The 15302-nt window shown below is 37.9% G+C and overlaps 1 protein-coding gene across 1 annotated transcript; it reads right to left on the bottom strand.

Moving 5' to 3' along the window:
* Positions 1-6718: 6718 nt before the first annotated feature.
* Positions 6719-13337, bottom strand: LOC133932851 (leukocyte elastase inhibitor-like). The gene is made up of 10 exons (XM_062379726.1): positions 13201-13337; positions 12349-12486; positions 11634-11815; positions 10014-10154; positions 9672-9789; positions 8947-9089; positions 8197-8274; positions 7974-8063; positions 7711-7891; positions 6719-7550 (listed from the first exon to the last, which is right to left on the bottom strand). The coding sequence occupies exons 3-10, from the start codon at positions 11808-11810 to the stop codon at positions 7318-7320; spliced, it is 1161 nt and encodes a 386-aa protein (XP_062235710.1). The 5' UTR covers positions 11811-11815; positions 12349-12486; positions 13201-13337; the 3' UTR covers positions 6719-7317.
* Between the last annotated feature and the right edge of the window lie 1965 nt (positions 13338-15302).

Genomic DNA, 15302 nt, shown 5'->3' with positions numbered 1-15302 from the left:
CAGAGTGACACATCCGTATTTGACCTCATCTTCCTGACGCCGTCTTTCCAGCATGTCCAACATCATTTTATTGAGACCAGGTCTGGCATCAAGAGAGCTCAGCCACCTTGCATAATTAAAAAGTAGACATTTAACCACGTAGCAATTTAACCACTAACTCAAGCATCCCTATATTGTCTGTACTGCTTTATGTAATTCAGTGTAAAATTAGACATCATGAAGAATACCTTTGTAATGAACTGGGATGTGGCAGGTGAATATGCAGAGTATCTCTCAGGTAGTGATATGCCTTTGGACCATGCAGATGGAGCGTAAGGGCAAAATCTCTCTGGGCCTTGGTGTACTCTACGCCCTGCCTCGACAGTAGATGAACCGGAAGATCTGAAATTCAATTAGCAACAGTGATTCAGTAGGTCTCCTTTTAATAGTAACTAGGAAGTCAACAAAGAACATAAAATACACAAAATATTCAATGTAATATTTTTATTTTACCTGAGTAGCATTCAAGCTTGTCTTTCAGCTCTTCGTTGATGAGATTTTTCTCCTTAAGTTCCTCCAGAAGAGCCTGCATGTTGTTCTTGGCCCTATTTTCTCTCCTCAAGGCATTACTCTTCTCCCGCTGCAGTTTCCTCACTCTCGCTGAGGCTTCTTCAAGTTTGGCCTTTATAGCCTTAGGGGAAGCAGGCAATGCATACAAGTGGTCAGTGGCCTGCCGCTTGCGCTCCAATCTCCTCTCTCCAGTGGCTCCCTGTTGTTTTGGCAAAATATACAAATATATAAATAATAGTAATAAGGAAATGAATAACTTACTTTTTAAACAATTCAATCTTCACTTTTCAATTCCGTGAGCCTGAAACATTTTTAGTTTATCAAATTCTCCAACAGAAAACCCAATAGCATACTTTAAGACATTTGTATAGGCTCCTCCACTTACAAGACAAAAATACTTTCTGTGGCTCTGGACAAAAATGTAAAGGTTGTCTACCCCTGGGTGTAGTTTCAATGTTCACGTATGTTTATTCATTCCAGTGTATGAGTGACAGAGAAAGTGAGATAGCCAGTGGTTTTCAAACTTTTTACACTTAGTACCACCTCAAATAATATTGGGCTCTTAAGACTACTAACACCATCATATACCTTTCTGGGTACCACCAAGATAAAGGATTTAATATAACAAGCCATATGATGCTCTCATTAGTTTGTGACATAACACATGCAAATACTCACAACATCAGGCATCAAGTCCATTGGCAGGTTGTCATCAGCCCTTCTAGAAGTGGTTGTGCTTCTTGATGCTACCGACTAAAATAAACAGTAAAGAAGTTGAGTGTCTCAAATCTGCTGTAATAAACAACACATTATATAACTTGCAGAAACAAAAAACTAAAATGTTACATTTAATCATATATTTATATTGATAAATCAATCTTATACATCTTCAATTATTGTTGGTCAATGATACACATACCCTTTGAAGATGAGCTGGAAAGTTGAAAATGGTTGGCACAACACCATCTTTAAGCCGGACAGTCTGCCCCGTCCTGTCAAAGTCCTCACTCCTGAAGTGCTCACTGCAGAGCAGCGTCCTGTCAGAAGCAACAAAACCATCCCTTCTTAGGGCAACCTCCCACGTCCTCCTCCTCTCTCTGGTTTTGGGAAACCTTAAAAAAAAGTGAGAAATGTACCCAGATATTTAAATTATTGTCAACATTTTCATTCCGCATTTTCATTATGTATGTATGTATGTAAATTAAGAATAAGAACCACACTAAAAACAATAAAAAGGTGTCCAAACAATCTAGCAATACTATTATGCCATAGCCCCGCTGTTCCTTTACATACTTCCAATGAGTAACTAACGATTATCCTAAAACTAAATCATAATATTGTAATAACTTACAGGTGAAAGGTGATCCCACGGTTTCTCGTTTCGAGACATCGGCGATTGGAGCATCCGTAGGCGGCACAAAAGTCTGGCATCTTCAGAATCAGAATCAGAATCAGAAAGGATTTATTGCCCAGTAGGTTTACACCTACCTGGAATTTTTCTTTGGTAAAAAAGGTGCATACAATGCATACATTTAACAAAAAAAACAAAAAACAAAAAAACAATAAGTACTACAAAAACACAATAAGGACTTCACATAAGAAAGAAATAACTATACATGAAACAAACAAAACAAAATTAATACAAGATGTAAATGCAAAACAGAACAGAATGAGGATGTGCAATATGCAATAAACTGTAGTGTGTGTAAATGTAACACAGAATTGAGGCGTGGGGGTAAGAGTCAAAGACAGATGGGGGTCAGTTGCAGCCGGGAAGAAGCTGGTCTTGTCCACTGGCAATAAAGTCAGCAATTTCCTGTATAAATCATAATGCAAGATGTGAAAAATCAGTTAAATCATGTGCAGCTTAAGTTATATTGAAAAGAAAGAACAATTCTGCCTCTCCCATAAATGTAAAATTACTCGGTACTAGCCTAGCCTAGCCTAGCCGTGGTACACAACTAAGCTGCACGATTAAGTCGTTTTTCGGAGAGAAAAGCTGCGATTTCAACATGTTCAAGCATCCAGAATTATAACCACATTAATAACGTTTGTAAGAAACCAAACCATTTGTAAATCCGTCAAGATTTCAGCGAGATAAGAGTATAAGTGTTTGAGCAGATCACTGACCCTACCTCAGGTTCCACAGATCCTTCCAGAAAGCCAGCCTGTGGCAAGATGGCCGCCAGTGATGACGTTCTAGACTCCGCCGGAAGACATCTAGTCTTTATATATATCTATGCAGAAAACACCGAGCTGCTTCCGCGTTGTCGCACGTCTGTGTATGGAAGCCGAAAGGAGCTTTATTCGCTTTATTCCATTATTTAAAACCTTCTTTTAGTCGCAATGCTTAAGGGTAGAAACATAACACTCAAAGTAGTTTATATAACATGTTAAATATTATTTGTATAAAACTGATCAAACGTTAGATATGAACAGTATCAAGTTACTGTGTATAGCATGTTACTATGATTTTAATATGTGTCCACGACATAGTCACTGGTTGTCATTCACAGCATGTGCCAAACTTGTATAGTTTGTATACAAAATTTGAGAATCACACCTTTATTTCATGTGTAAACATGCCAAAATACATAAAATGACCCAATCCCAGTTGCAAACTTCATGCAAACTCACTGTCCATTTAGCCTATATTTATTACATGGATCTGGCTCCAGAGCTTACAGAAGTGATCCCCACTGTTATAGCAGTGGCAGCAGCAGCTTCAATTCCCTCCTCTTGACCTAAAAAAAAGCCTTGTGGATGACTTTTGACAACACCAGGTGACATCACTGTAACATCACGGAACAATTTTATCATATTTCATAACCCCAGTGCACTACCTGTTCTTAACGTTCCTGTTTTAATGAGCTGTTTGCTTGGCCTGTGGTAAGGCTGCTTTCTTCCTGAAATGTTGAAAGTGACCTGCAGTAATTGAGCAGAGGCAAGTAAAGAGTTGACTACTGGACTCGGTCCACAGAACCCTGAAGCTGCAACACCACTGCTGCAAGTTCGCCCCGCACACAGAACCCTGAGCTGGAGAATCACCTGTTACCATTGCGGTGCATGTGCCCATTATCGTAAACGCGCTGTTGTCATGATTGACAACATCGCTTACAGTTATAGATAGATAGATAGATAGATAGATAAATACTTTATTAATCCCGTCGGAAATTTAGATCATGGAGTAGCTTATACACTTAAACACATAACTGACATACATGCATAAATCACATACGGAGAACATATTTATAGATACAGGAATGCAATGATGTGATTGTGTCAGTGTCCATGTAGGAAAGTGTTCTTGTGCTGCTGGGTTGGATAGTACAATAAAATATATCTATATAAAAACAACAGAAAAATGTTTATATATAAATATATAATATATAAGAATATTTAGTGGTAAAGTCTGTGCATGGGGCTGATATAGCCAGTAAAGGGATGGACAGTGGGTTGGTATATAATAATGAGATGAGATGAGAAGAGTAGAGAGAGTTATGAGCCTGTTTGTTCAAAGTGTATTCATTTTCAACATATCCAGTATCCAAATTGCACCACAGTGTACTGCCCTGGGCCCTTATAAACACACATGCCGAGTGTGAAGCTGATAGATGAATAACGATTTCTGGAGTTACCATTTAGATAATGCATAAACTGTTGATACGTGACGAGAATGCAGAGCACGATGATGTAATTTGTCATGAATCACAAAACTATAAAAATAAAACAGTTTAATCCAAATTCCAAAACATTACAGGCTTTTGCACTTTATATTGATTATTTTCCCATATTGGTCGAGTCTTGACAATGAGCTGATGAGCCTTTCAAAACATGCAAATCTGTCTGAATTGCCTAAAAAGAATTTGACAAGATCATGTTCCTGTATATTAAATTACATTACATGTCATTTAGCTGACGCTTTTGTCCAAAGTGACTGTATACTCACAAAAACTACAAACTACAAGGCCACTCTTTCACAATGTTTCATTTACATGTATTGAGATCAGATACATATACATTGTACACAGAACTATACAATACAGTGCTAACATGAAATGCAGGCAAGATGTCCATTCTTTGATACAGTTGTAAGGGATATTTGTTACCCTACAGTTACTGAAGAAAGATCACCCCTATAAAAATACTTCAGTCATGCTGAGCCACATGGACCTCAAGCTTGTTCCATTCCCTCTGCATGTGGTTACAGATCACCAAGCATCCTGAGTTGGTATCTGCGACACATTACAAAATTGAACATTGAGATAATTACACACCTACCCTGTTCAGCCTAGTCTGGTACATATTTGAACCACTAACATCACAACTTTATATATTGTCAGGTGATCTGGTGTTCTTTCCTTTGTATTATATTTGACTCTGGGACAACCAAAGCAAACCTTGTCCTTGCCATTCTTTGGCTCCTACGATCCATCTGCATGTATTGTGAACAGAGTATTGTGTGTGGATCTTAACCTTCCCTCTTCTATCACCTCATCTCTTTTGCCATTTTACTTGCTGTCAATGCATAACACAGTCTTTGCTTTCCCACTTTCCCAGCATGGTCTAGGGGCCCTCAGTTGGGTGATCTTCCTTTTGTCCATGTAGGTTTGACATGTAATTTAGCATTAGCGGTTTGTATCAGAGATTCAGCTACATTTCACCCATCTCCACTCGGACAGCTATAGTCTTAATAAGTCTTAATAGCCCCACAGTACAACTGATATACTGTTACAGTATTGAAAGTTATTTCATAAAACCCCATCAACAGCAAATAATGATATTCCGGTATCAGAACTTATGTCTGAGTACATATCATTAATCATATGATGGAAAAAATAATTGAGCTGATCGCACTACCCTGAGGTTTTTTTCGTTTTTGACATTATACCTGGTCAATATTGTTGATTCTTTACCTGGATCAATCTATTAAAAACATTTTTAAATCCAATTAAAAGTTCATCCTTTTATTTCCATTTTATCTAGTTTCATCATTAAACCCTCTTTCCATACCCCATCATAAGCCTTCTCAAAATCAAGAACACTGCCATTTATTTCCTATGGCTCTTCTCATATCTTGTCATGTAAAAGTTGTGTCCAGCACACCATTTGTTCTTTCTCTTCTCTGTATTATCTGTTTCTCCCTCCCTCGTTTCCTTTTCTGTGTTAGATTGTCAGAACTGTGAATTTCCGCAAACATACTATATCGGACTTGTTTTCATTTGTAATTGCTTTTTTTATCTCCAACCTTTAACATTGGGTACTGCCTATCTCTTCGGATTCCCCCAAACTCTTTAATCATTCCCTATTGATGGCCTATAAGAGTTGATCTGCCTATTTTATTAAAGAATTCTCTCCGACATTCTCTCTTTACTTTCTTATGGTAAGATGTGATTATCTTTTATTATTTATTTCATGGTTCTACTACACTCTTCTGTCCACCATGGGCCTTCTGTTCTACTCATTATCCATTTGCTTATAGGGATTGATAACTTGTTGCTGCTTTTAGAACAATTTCTTCAAACCTTTCTTTCACTTTTTCTATCTCATGGTTCAGGTCTATTTTATCCATTTCTCATCTCAAATCAAATCAAATCAACGATTATTTTCTTGACTTGACATTGTTTGAAATTGATCTGATTTAGCTTAGCAGAATATCCACTTTACTTCTATTTCTTCTACAGTTTTTAGTATTATTATATTTCAAAGTTTTGGAGGTGAAAAAATGTAATTATAATAGAATCCAATATCAACTCAAGCATTCAGGAAAAAAACAAGGAGAAAATCAAGCTGAAATTCTTGTATTGTATACTGGCTGTGTATAGTGTCGTATTGTTGTCAACGTGTTGCTTTGGAATGAACAAGCAACAGTCCATCTGTAACTGTTAAAAAAGTGAAGTTTTGTGCAGCAATAGGCCGTGATTACAGGGAAACATTTTAGTCATTATAATATATCTATTATTTCAATAGAACTGATTAAAGCCAAGTTTTGGTTAAAAATTAACAGTGACGTGTTAAAAACATATCATGGACAACTACATGGTGTCGTATCATCTTCATTACAATGGTTAAACTGAATTATATCCTTCTGATACTCATTATACACTGAATTAGACAAAATGTGAATGAAAGGTTATTTTCTTTTTCAGAAAAAAGTTGACAAACAATATTAAGGGATCACACACTTTATTTCATGTGTAAAAGCATCAGGATACAGAAACATAACTGGTCAAAAGTGCATATAAACTATTTTTTATGAATATTCATTATATGTATAGAAGTGCAATTACATATAACCACCAAGCATGGATCTATCTGCAAATATACTTTCATCACAATATTCTCTTTTGTTTGCTGAATATATAATATAAAGATATTGCATGTTATGTAGAGATTCTTATACCCATTATATGTTTACCTGGTATACAGGAACCGTTGACCTATGTGCTGCCAGCTAAGAAAAGCGTAACAAATGTGATAAAGGCAAAGTCTTCAAGAGAGTATAAGGTACAGGATAACAAATTAGACCGTAATGCTATAGATGCTGCAGCAAAGAGGGCCAAACGTGTATTAAAGGGATAAAGTGACCAAACTCTGAACAAGATCAGATTGGGTCAAATGTAAAAATAGAGCAGAGAGCTTGTGTTCAGGATAAACGAAATGACTCATGTGAGAAGTGAGGCAGACGATAGCCAAAGAAAAAAAGAAAATCTTGGGATGGGATCAAATTCTAGAGCAGTGGCTCTCAAACGCTCAACAATGTAGTGCTCACTGAGGGGAGCAGAAGCGGCCGGCAAACAGAACGCTCATTGTGGAGTTATGTCGGATAAAGAAGAGGAAGGGATGGTCTGCAATGAATCTGACTGGAATCAACAATCGACAACACTGTTCCATCATGACGCAAGCAGTGGCAGCAGCAGCCTCGGTTCCCACCTCATTGACCTCAACAAAAGCCTTGTGAACGACCTTTGACAGCACCAGGTCTTTGGAAGGAGACATGCCTGTAACAAGATAAAGAGGGATGGAGTATATTTCAAGAATGGAGGACACACTGACTTGGAGGAACTTCAGGATTCATTTAGTTGAGTAGCCAGATTAGTTTAATTGTTTCCTGATGTTTAAATGTTTATGAATTAATCTGATGTATGGTGCATGTCCTACCTGAGAAGTCACTCATTGCCATATCGAAGGCATCCACCATGCCCATGCTGATCAGGACATCCTTCATGTCATAACTCTCCTCCATCTTGAACCGAGGCAGGCCCAGTTTAACCTCTTGATTATCCATCGTGTCTCGACAAGTCCACTTCACAAAGTTCTCATAGGTCAGCTTCTCCTCCAGCTGGAGGTGTAGACAAATTCAATTTTTAGTTTGTCTTGTGGGTTTCTGTATTTATGGAAGTGCATGTGTGTGCATGTCCTACCTTCTCCAGACCAGTTGAACTATCGTCTATATCCTTTGGGAGAAATATGAGCATGCTGAGCTCCTTCCCTTTGTAAGGAATCTCCAAGACCTGAAGAACAATGTGTTTCCATAATGATAAATATATACTGAATACATTTGATATGCAAAAATCCAAATGACTTTACAGGTGGTTGACAAGTCACACTGTTGTCACTGACTCATCAAATGGATGTCTTGATTACCTGACAGTTGACTTCAGAGATGAAGGTCAAAGGGAACTTGGTTTCCTGATACATCATCTTCACTGGCTTCCTCTCTTTCTAAAAACAGCAAACAGGAGAAGCAGCTGAAAGCTTGTTCACATTACTTTGTTGCAGTCATGCAGCAAAAAGGTATAGTGAATACACTATGACGTACTTTCTGATTCTGAGAACAAAATATGGGTTATGGATAGTGGTTGTTGACTATAGTGTGCTTTTCTAGTCTTGATGACCACTCAAAGCTCTGTACAGTAATTCTTTTTGCAATTCACCAATTCACACAAATATAAAAATTTTGTGCAACACGATCTCTATCATAGATCACTGCTGAGACAAACAGCCTATCTTGCTGAAGGACACTTGGGTACGTGGAATGGGACTCTGCCCACCTACTGGTGGATGAACCGCTCTACCTCCTGAGCCACAGCCTCAAACATGTTTCCTTACCTGTTTAGGATTTTATATGACAATAGGTAACCTTGTAAACTGCTGATACTAGGGCTTCACCTTATACATGTCAATAATCCCTGTGAAAGTTTATCAAATGCTGCCATTCTTATGCAGATCACATACCTGCTACTGCTCATCCAACTCAGTACTACAACTGACTACTGTACCACTCTTGAATTCCTGCTATCTTCCTTTGATGTTATTCCGTCCTGTTTAATTAAACTTAAGTTGGTGTTAAATGCAGACAAATCCCAATTCATTTTATCCTCTGTCAAATTTTACCTTGTTGATTCTGAACTGAGCATCAACTGTTTCACACTCATTAAACTTCTTGTTCCAGTTGCCTTTGAAGTAGATGGCATTCACCAGTACCAGCCTGGTCATGTTGTCCACCACACCCTGGGCCAGCACATTCGGAATTTTACCTAGGCATTTGAAGTACAAATTTGAAATGATGAAGAAATGACAAGCTCAGTCACTGTGTTCCCTCAACAAAGAAATAAGGTATGATATATTCATTTACCAAAAACAGATCATCTTAAAGGACTGTTTACCACATTCCACTAATACCTGTGATACAAAGTGAACATTTATACCAAATTTGAAAGGATTCTCTCGATGTGGGATGCAAACAAAGATTTTGTGTGGTCAATGATCTTGATCTTTGACCACTAAAATTGAATCAGTGAATGTTTGTGACAGATGTACTGAAACAACCTAAGCAGGTTCCTGATGTTGCATGTTCACAAAAGAGATCACCTTGACATTTGACCTGTGACCACCAAAATCAAATCAGATTGTATCAGATTTGAAGTCGTTGCGTTCAAAAAACCAAATTCCCATGAGGCATTTTTGAGATATCATATTTACAAGAATGGAAAGGACAGATCAACAGACATACCGACTTCTGTAATAACGGACAGTCATTGACATTTCTTGATCTATATTTGGATAGCATTGCACAGAGAGATCATGTCGGCCCATACTGGTGTATATTTGTGACCCACCTTGAGTCTGCTTCTCCACCCACGTGTTGATGTTAAGTCTTGCTGCTTCATGGCTGGTTTTGAAGTCCACAGACTCCAGCTCTGCATCGTAGTGATTCCTGGTTTCTCCCAAAAAATCCTGAAACCATCAGCAACACATTTAATGATTCAGATCAAAAAAACAGAATAGTCTCTTCACTTGACTTAGAAGAGTTTTTAAGTCGTAACAGCAGGAGAACATTTGCACAATCACTTCCTTGCTTGTTTGTTTGATGACCCTCAGACATCATTCCCTTTTACTTGAGCTGAAAAGTTCCTATCTGAGCCTCTCACAACCCTCCACACCCCATTATGAACACACACCTCGACAAACTGGTAGGACTGCTCCCCGTACAGTCTGTTGGCAACACTGAGGGAGTACGGAGCATCTGCCTTGTTGAGTGCATTCAGCAGTTTACTGAAGTCAGCGTGGACGTTGTCCTGACAGTGCTTGGTCTTCAGGCTCTGTAGAGAAAGTAGACAAAGGCATGTTAGATAGCCACTCTGAGCCAGTACAAGACAAGTCTAACTGGTCTGCTGGTTAACTCCCATGTTGAGTTATGAGAATATTGACAAAATCATCAAATTCTTACTGATTGATATTTTTCTTGTGATCCACGGTAAGTTGTGTATGTATTTTTAGACTGTAGCTGACTTAAAATATTTCCCCAAATAAACCTGATGTAGGTGGTTGTAAATCTCTCTCTCATGAATCAAGTGGACATAACAACAAAAACTGAAAAATGTCAGGTCTATGAAATTTGCCTTCGCCATAGATCCTGGTACAGCACAGTGTATGGACTGGTCCATGATAATGACTTAACTGATAAGGTTTTATTTGCTGGTTTAATCTGATTAGTTTCAGTATCTGTATGTTAAAACCTGATAACTACATCTGATTATGGAAGACACATACATTTCCTAAATTACATCAATTGTAAAACTGAGAATTGAGGGGAATAACATTGTCATCTTCAGTCATTGCTTTCACTGTTTGTCTTATTGTGTGAGTCTCAGGGTGTACTGACCCGCACCCTGACTGATTCTAAGTAAGATTTTAACCTAAGTTTGAATCTTGTGAGCTGGATTTTAGATTTTCTAACGAACAGGAAACAAAGAGTAAGACTGAATGGATTTTTATCAGATAAAGTTTGCTCTTCCTCTGGCTCACCACAAGGCTGTGTGCTCTCCTTTGTATTGTATCCTTTAAAAATATGTGTCCGAGCTCTTTAAAGATAGGGTCGTTTAAAATTACGCAGATGACTCAGTGATTGTGAGTGTGCTTCAGGCAATTAAATCAGTCAGAGACCTGTTGTTGAGCACTTTAAGTGGTGCAAGGAATCATTCCTCCAACTTAACATTTCAAAAACCAAGGATATGGTCATTGATTTCAGAAAACAGGTCAGACTATTGAATGTGTGGACTTGTATAAATACCTTGGGACTATTGCTGAGTCCAAACTGAACTTTAAAGCAAACAGTGAAGCTATGTGCAGAAAGGGTCAGTAGTGTTTGTACTGTTTAAGGAAAATGTCCTATTTGAATTTTTACTAAACCATGCTGACACTTTTTTATCATGCTTTTATTGAGTCTGTTTTATCTTTTTCTTTGGTATCATGGTTTGGTACCCTGTCTTTAAAGGACAGAAATAGACAGAGTCAGATGTGAGTGATGGTTCTTCAACAAGAAGGTTCCCGGGTCAAACCCCACTCTCTCCCATCTGCATGCCGAAGTGTCCTTGGCAAGATACTGAACCCCTAAATGGCCCCTCATGAATGTTGAGTGTACTAATTGTAAGTCGCTTTGGACAAAAGCGTCAGCCAAATGAAATGTAAAAAATCACGGAAACGTCTGAAGCTGCAAGTTGTGGAGGTGCATTTTAAATCTTTCTGCCTACTAGAAAATAAACAAAGGGAGTGTGTGTATGTTTGTTTGCATGCTGTACCTCTGACATCTGTGTGTGTGTGTTGCCTCTGGCCCCCAGCATCACCATAGCCAGGGCTGAGGAGATGCTAAATGGAGAGTAAAAGACATTTGCTGCCTTGTCGTTGTCACTCAGCTTCTTGAACAGATCCAGACAGAAGCTGGTGTTGGCCTTGGACAGAGCGGCTGATGATGCCATTGTGTCTACAAAGAAAGCAGAGCATTAATTATTACATGACTCAATTTAAATCAGGCTTTTATCTCTTTATCTTGCGTTATCTTATATTTTAGGTTAGATGTATTATTTCTACTTCTTGGGATTCTCATCTTTTTGAAAATCATGTAAAGCACCTTGTTATAGAGCTGTAGTCAGTGAGATTATTATTAAAGTAAAGTGGTGATTGTTGTCCCTTGTAAATTAGGATTCTATTGAAAGTGAAAGTGTTTTTGGCGAAATGATTGTGAGTTGATCAGCAGACTAACACTAAATATACATACAACAAATCCTGTGTATTAAATGTACAGACTTTCTAATGGAGTATGCTGGAAAACAAACTTTTAATATCGCAATGAAAACGACTTTATGTTAAATAACACCAATTATTACATATAACACCATTTGTATTAACTATATTCTTCCCATCACGCCAGACCGTTAATGGACCTGGCATGAAGCGTTAGAAACAGTTCGACCAGAAATCACGTGTCTACAAAATAACATCGTAGTCTCTACTTACATTCAGACAGCTTCCTTTAGGAGTCTCAAAGAGGGCGAAGAGGGAGGTTCTGCTCAGCTGACACCGCCCCTAAGAGCTACTTCCTCGTTCTAGCATGTCCGTGTACGGGTGCTGAAAGGACCTTTCCTTCGCTTTTTTCTAAAACACAAATACAACACATCTACCTCGATTTGTAAAATGTTTTGCTGTTGGATTGTTTTCAACTGTTTGTTAATCTCTGCTCCTAAAGATAATTTTAAAACAACAACCTTCATTCCTGAGCAAAAATCTGATTATGAACTTAAAATAAAGAACGATGTGACAGTGACAGAACAATAAAGGGAGGATGAGAACAGTGTGTTTGTTTGTGTGGTTTATTCTATTTAAAAAAACACCATTAATATTATTAATAATAATGATAACACTCATCTTAATTATGTCAACTTAATTATTTTATTCATCCAACAGCTTTGATAATAATCCTGTAATTGCAACACTAATCTCATGATATGAACATATCTTCCAGCCCTTTAAGTAACACAGAGAGGAAAACTGTTTCATAGTCAAATGCCTGTAGGCACAGGAAGTGTGAAAGGATAACACATGACTTTGTTCAAGTTTTTATGAAGATACTTCGACAATATAAATGACCACAATACAGAGTTTGAATTCTTTAGAAAAGCCCCAAAACTATTTTTGGATGGTCACAGGGACCTTTAACCACCAAATTCTATTTGGATCATCCTTGAGACCAAGTGAATGTTTGGATTGAATTAGAAGATAACTGTCACCATCATGGAGACACGAAAACAAACAAACTTCTATCTTTCTATCTGATCTCTTCCTAAACTCTGTTGATGGTGGTTCATGTACCTGTGAAGTGCAGACTTTGTTGAAGGAGACGAAGATGGCTGTGTGAAGGAAACAGGAAAAAGCCAGGTCGGCGCGAAATGCCGACGATGCTGCCAGCAGCATGATGAGCTGAGGGAGAAATGCAGCCAGGCCAAGCCACTGGCTCCACCTGCTGTCTGCTCAGACACAAGACAGGAGAAACAGACCAGTCTTAAAAAGCTGCATTACAAACACACCATGGGATGGCTTTGTAAACTGTGAACTTTTAATCCAGTCATCCTAATTGTATGAATGTATTTTGTGCACAGGCATACATCTTCCGCATATATATATATTTATTTAAATTTGCATCTTTGCAATTATAAGTGTAAACCAATACAAATGTTATCAAGTTGCACATGTAATATAACCTATATCTACATATATATACAACATGTACTAATACTTTTTGACCTGAACTGTTTAATGGTCTGACCTGTTTATGACCAGAACACTGTCAGACCCATTTGATCACTTATTTACTCCCCAAAGAACTGAATGTGTGTCTGCTTATCTCCAAAGGAAACATATGTAAATCTGTTAACTTTGTTTAGATTCCTCACCCATCCTGCGCCTACAGAATCAGTCTGATCTGGTTCTGAGCGATAGCCTTAGTCCTCCAATATAAGATCCTTGCATTTTACTATCCTGCATCTTCACTCTGAGATCCTTTTTCCTCTTTGTTGATCCTGACTGCAGAAAGCATAAAAATAATATGGTTATCCACCCTCTTGAATTTCCAGATTTCCATCACAACTTCTGCAGTAGTTATATCTTCATGCTGGTCTTTGCTCTGTAGTTCTGTGATGCTGCTTTCAGAAATGCACTGAACTCTTGATAATCCCCGGACATTCTGCGGAGGTTCTCCTGCCAGCCCGCCTGTAAAGCTCTTGATAATGTCCGAATGACCCCATGTTGTGGTACAGCAGGAAGTCCTCCGGAGGATTCACTATGAGTGAGTAGATATGTTCATGATTATTCTCACACGCAAAAGACAAAAAAGTGAAAAAGAGAAATAAAAAAAGAACAAAAATGTCAGAATGAAAAAGCGGTGCTACACACGAAGAAGACACATCCAGGCTGTCAAGAAAATTATTGCTGGTAAGGACCAACACCAGTGTGGATGTGCTGAAAACAAAAACATATGATCTCAGCAGCGATCTCTTCCTGTATTTTATTATATATCACTAAGAGGTCAGTGCTTGTCTGCTTTTCCAAATGTTTTAACATTGCATATCAGATTTGGTATTTCCCTGGAGATGTTTACCCAATCTTTCCTATGGCTGTCCTCATCTCTTGTAAAGTAAAAGGTGTATCCATCACACCATTTGTTCTTTCTCTTCGATGTATTATATGTTTCTTCCCTCCCTCGCTTCCTTTCCTGTGTTAGATTATCAGAACTGTGAATTTCCGCAAACACATTAAATCTGACCTGTCTTCATTTGTTATTGCTGTTTTCTATCCAAAATTTAACATTGGGTGCTGCCTCTCTCCTCATACTCCCCCTAACTCTTTTATCATTCCCCATATATTGCCTGTAGGAGTTGATCCAACTATTTTATTACAGAATTTTCACCAACATTAATCTCTTTACTTTCTTTTTGTAAATATTGGGTTATCTTTAATTATTTCTTTCATAGTTCTACACACTCTTCTGTCCACCATGGGACTGCTGTTCTACTCATTGTCCATTTGCTTCTAGGCATTGATAACTCTTCTGCTTTTAGAACAATTTCTTTAAACTTTTCTTCCACTTTTTCTATCTCATGGTTCAGGTCTATGTTATCCATTTCTCTTCTAACATAAGAATTTAAACTTTATTTAAATTAAGCTTGGCTGAATATCTAATTAACTTCTCTTTCTTCTCTTATTTATTGAATTTTTATTATTTTTCATTACAACAGAATGATTTCGCTCCCATGTAAACTCAAGCAATCAGAAAAAAACAAGCAGAAATTCAAGGCTAAAATGTTCGTGCACACTATGGCTGTATCTAGTGTTGAATTGTTGTCAACGAGTTGCTTTGGCATGAACAAGCAACAGTCTATCTTTACTGTTACAAATAGTTTTGTGCAGCAATAGGC

Source organism: Platichthys flesus, chromosome 21, assembly GCF_949316205.1.
Source record: "Platichthys flesus chromosome 21, fPlaFle2.1, whole genome shotgun sequence".
NCBI classification, from domain to species: Eukaryota; Metazoa; Chordata; class Actinopteri; order Pleuronectiformes; family Pleuronectidae; genus Platichthys; species Platichthys flesus.
The sequence above is the reverse complement of the archived record's forward strand: the minus strand, read 5'-3'. Positions and strand labels throughout refer to the sequence as shown.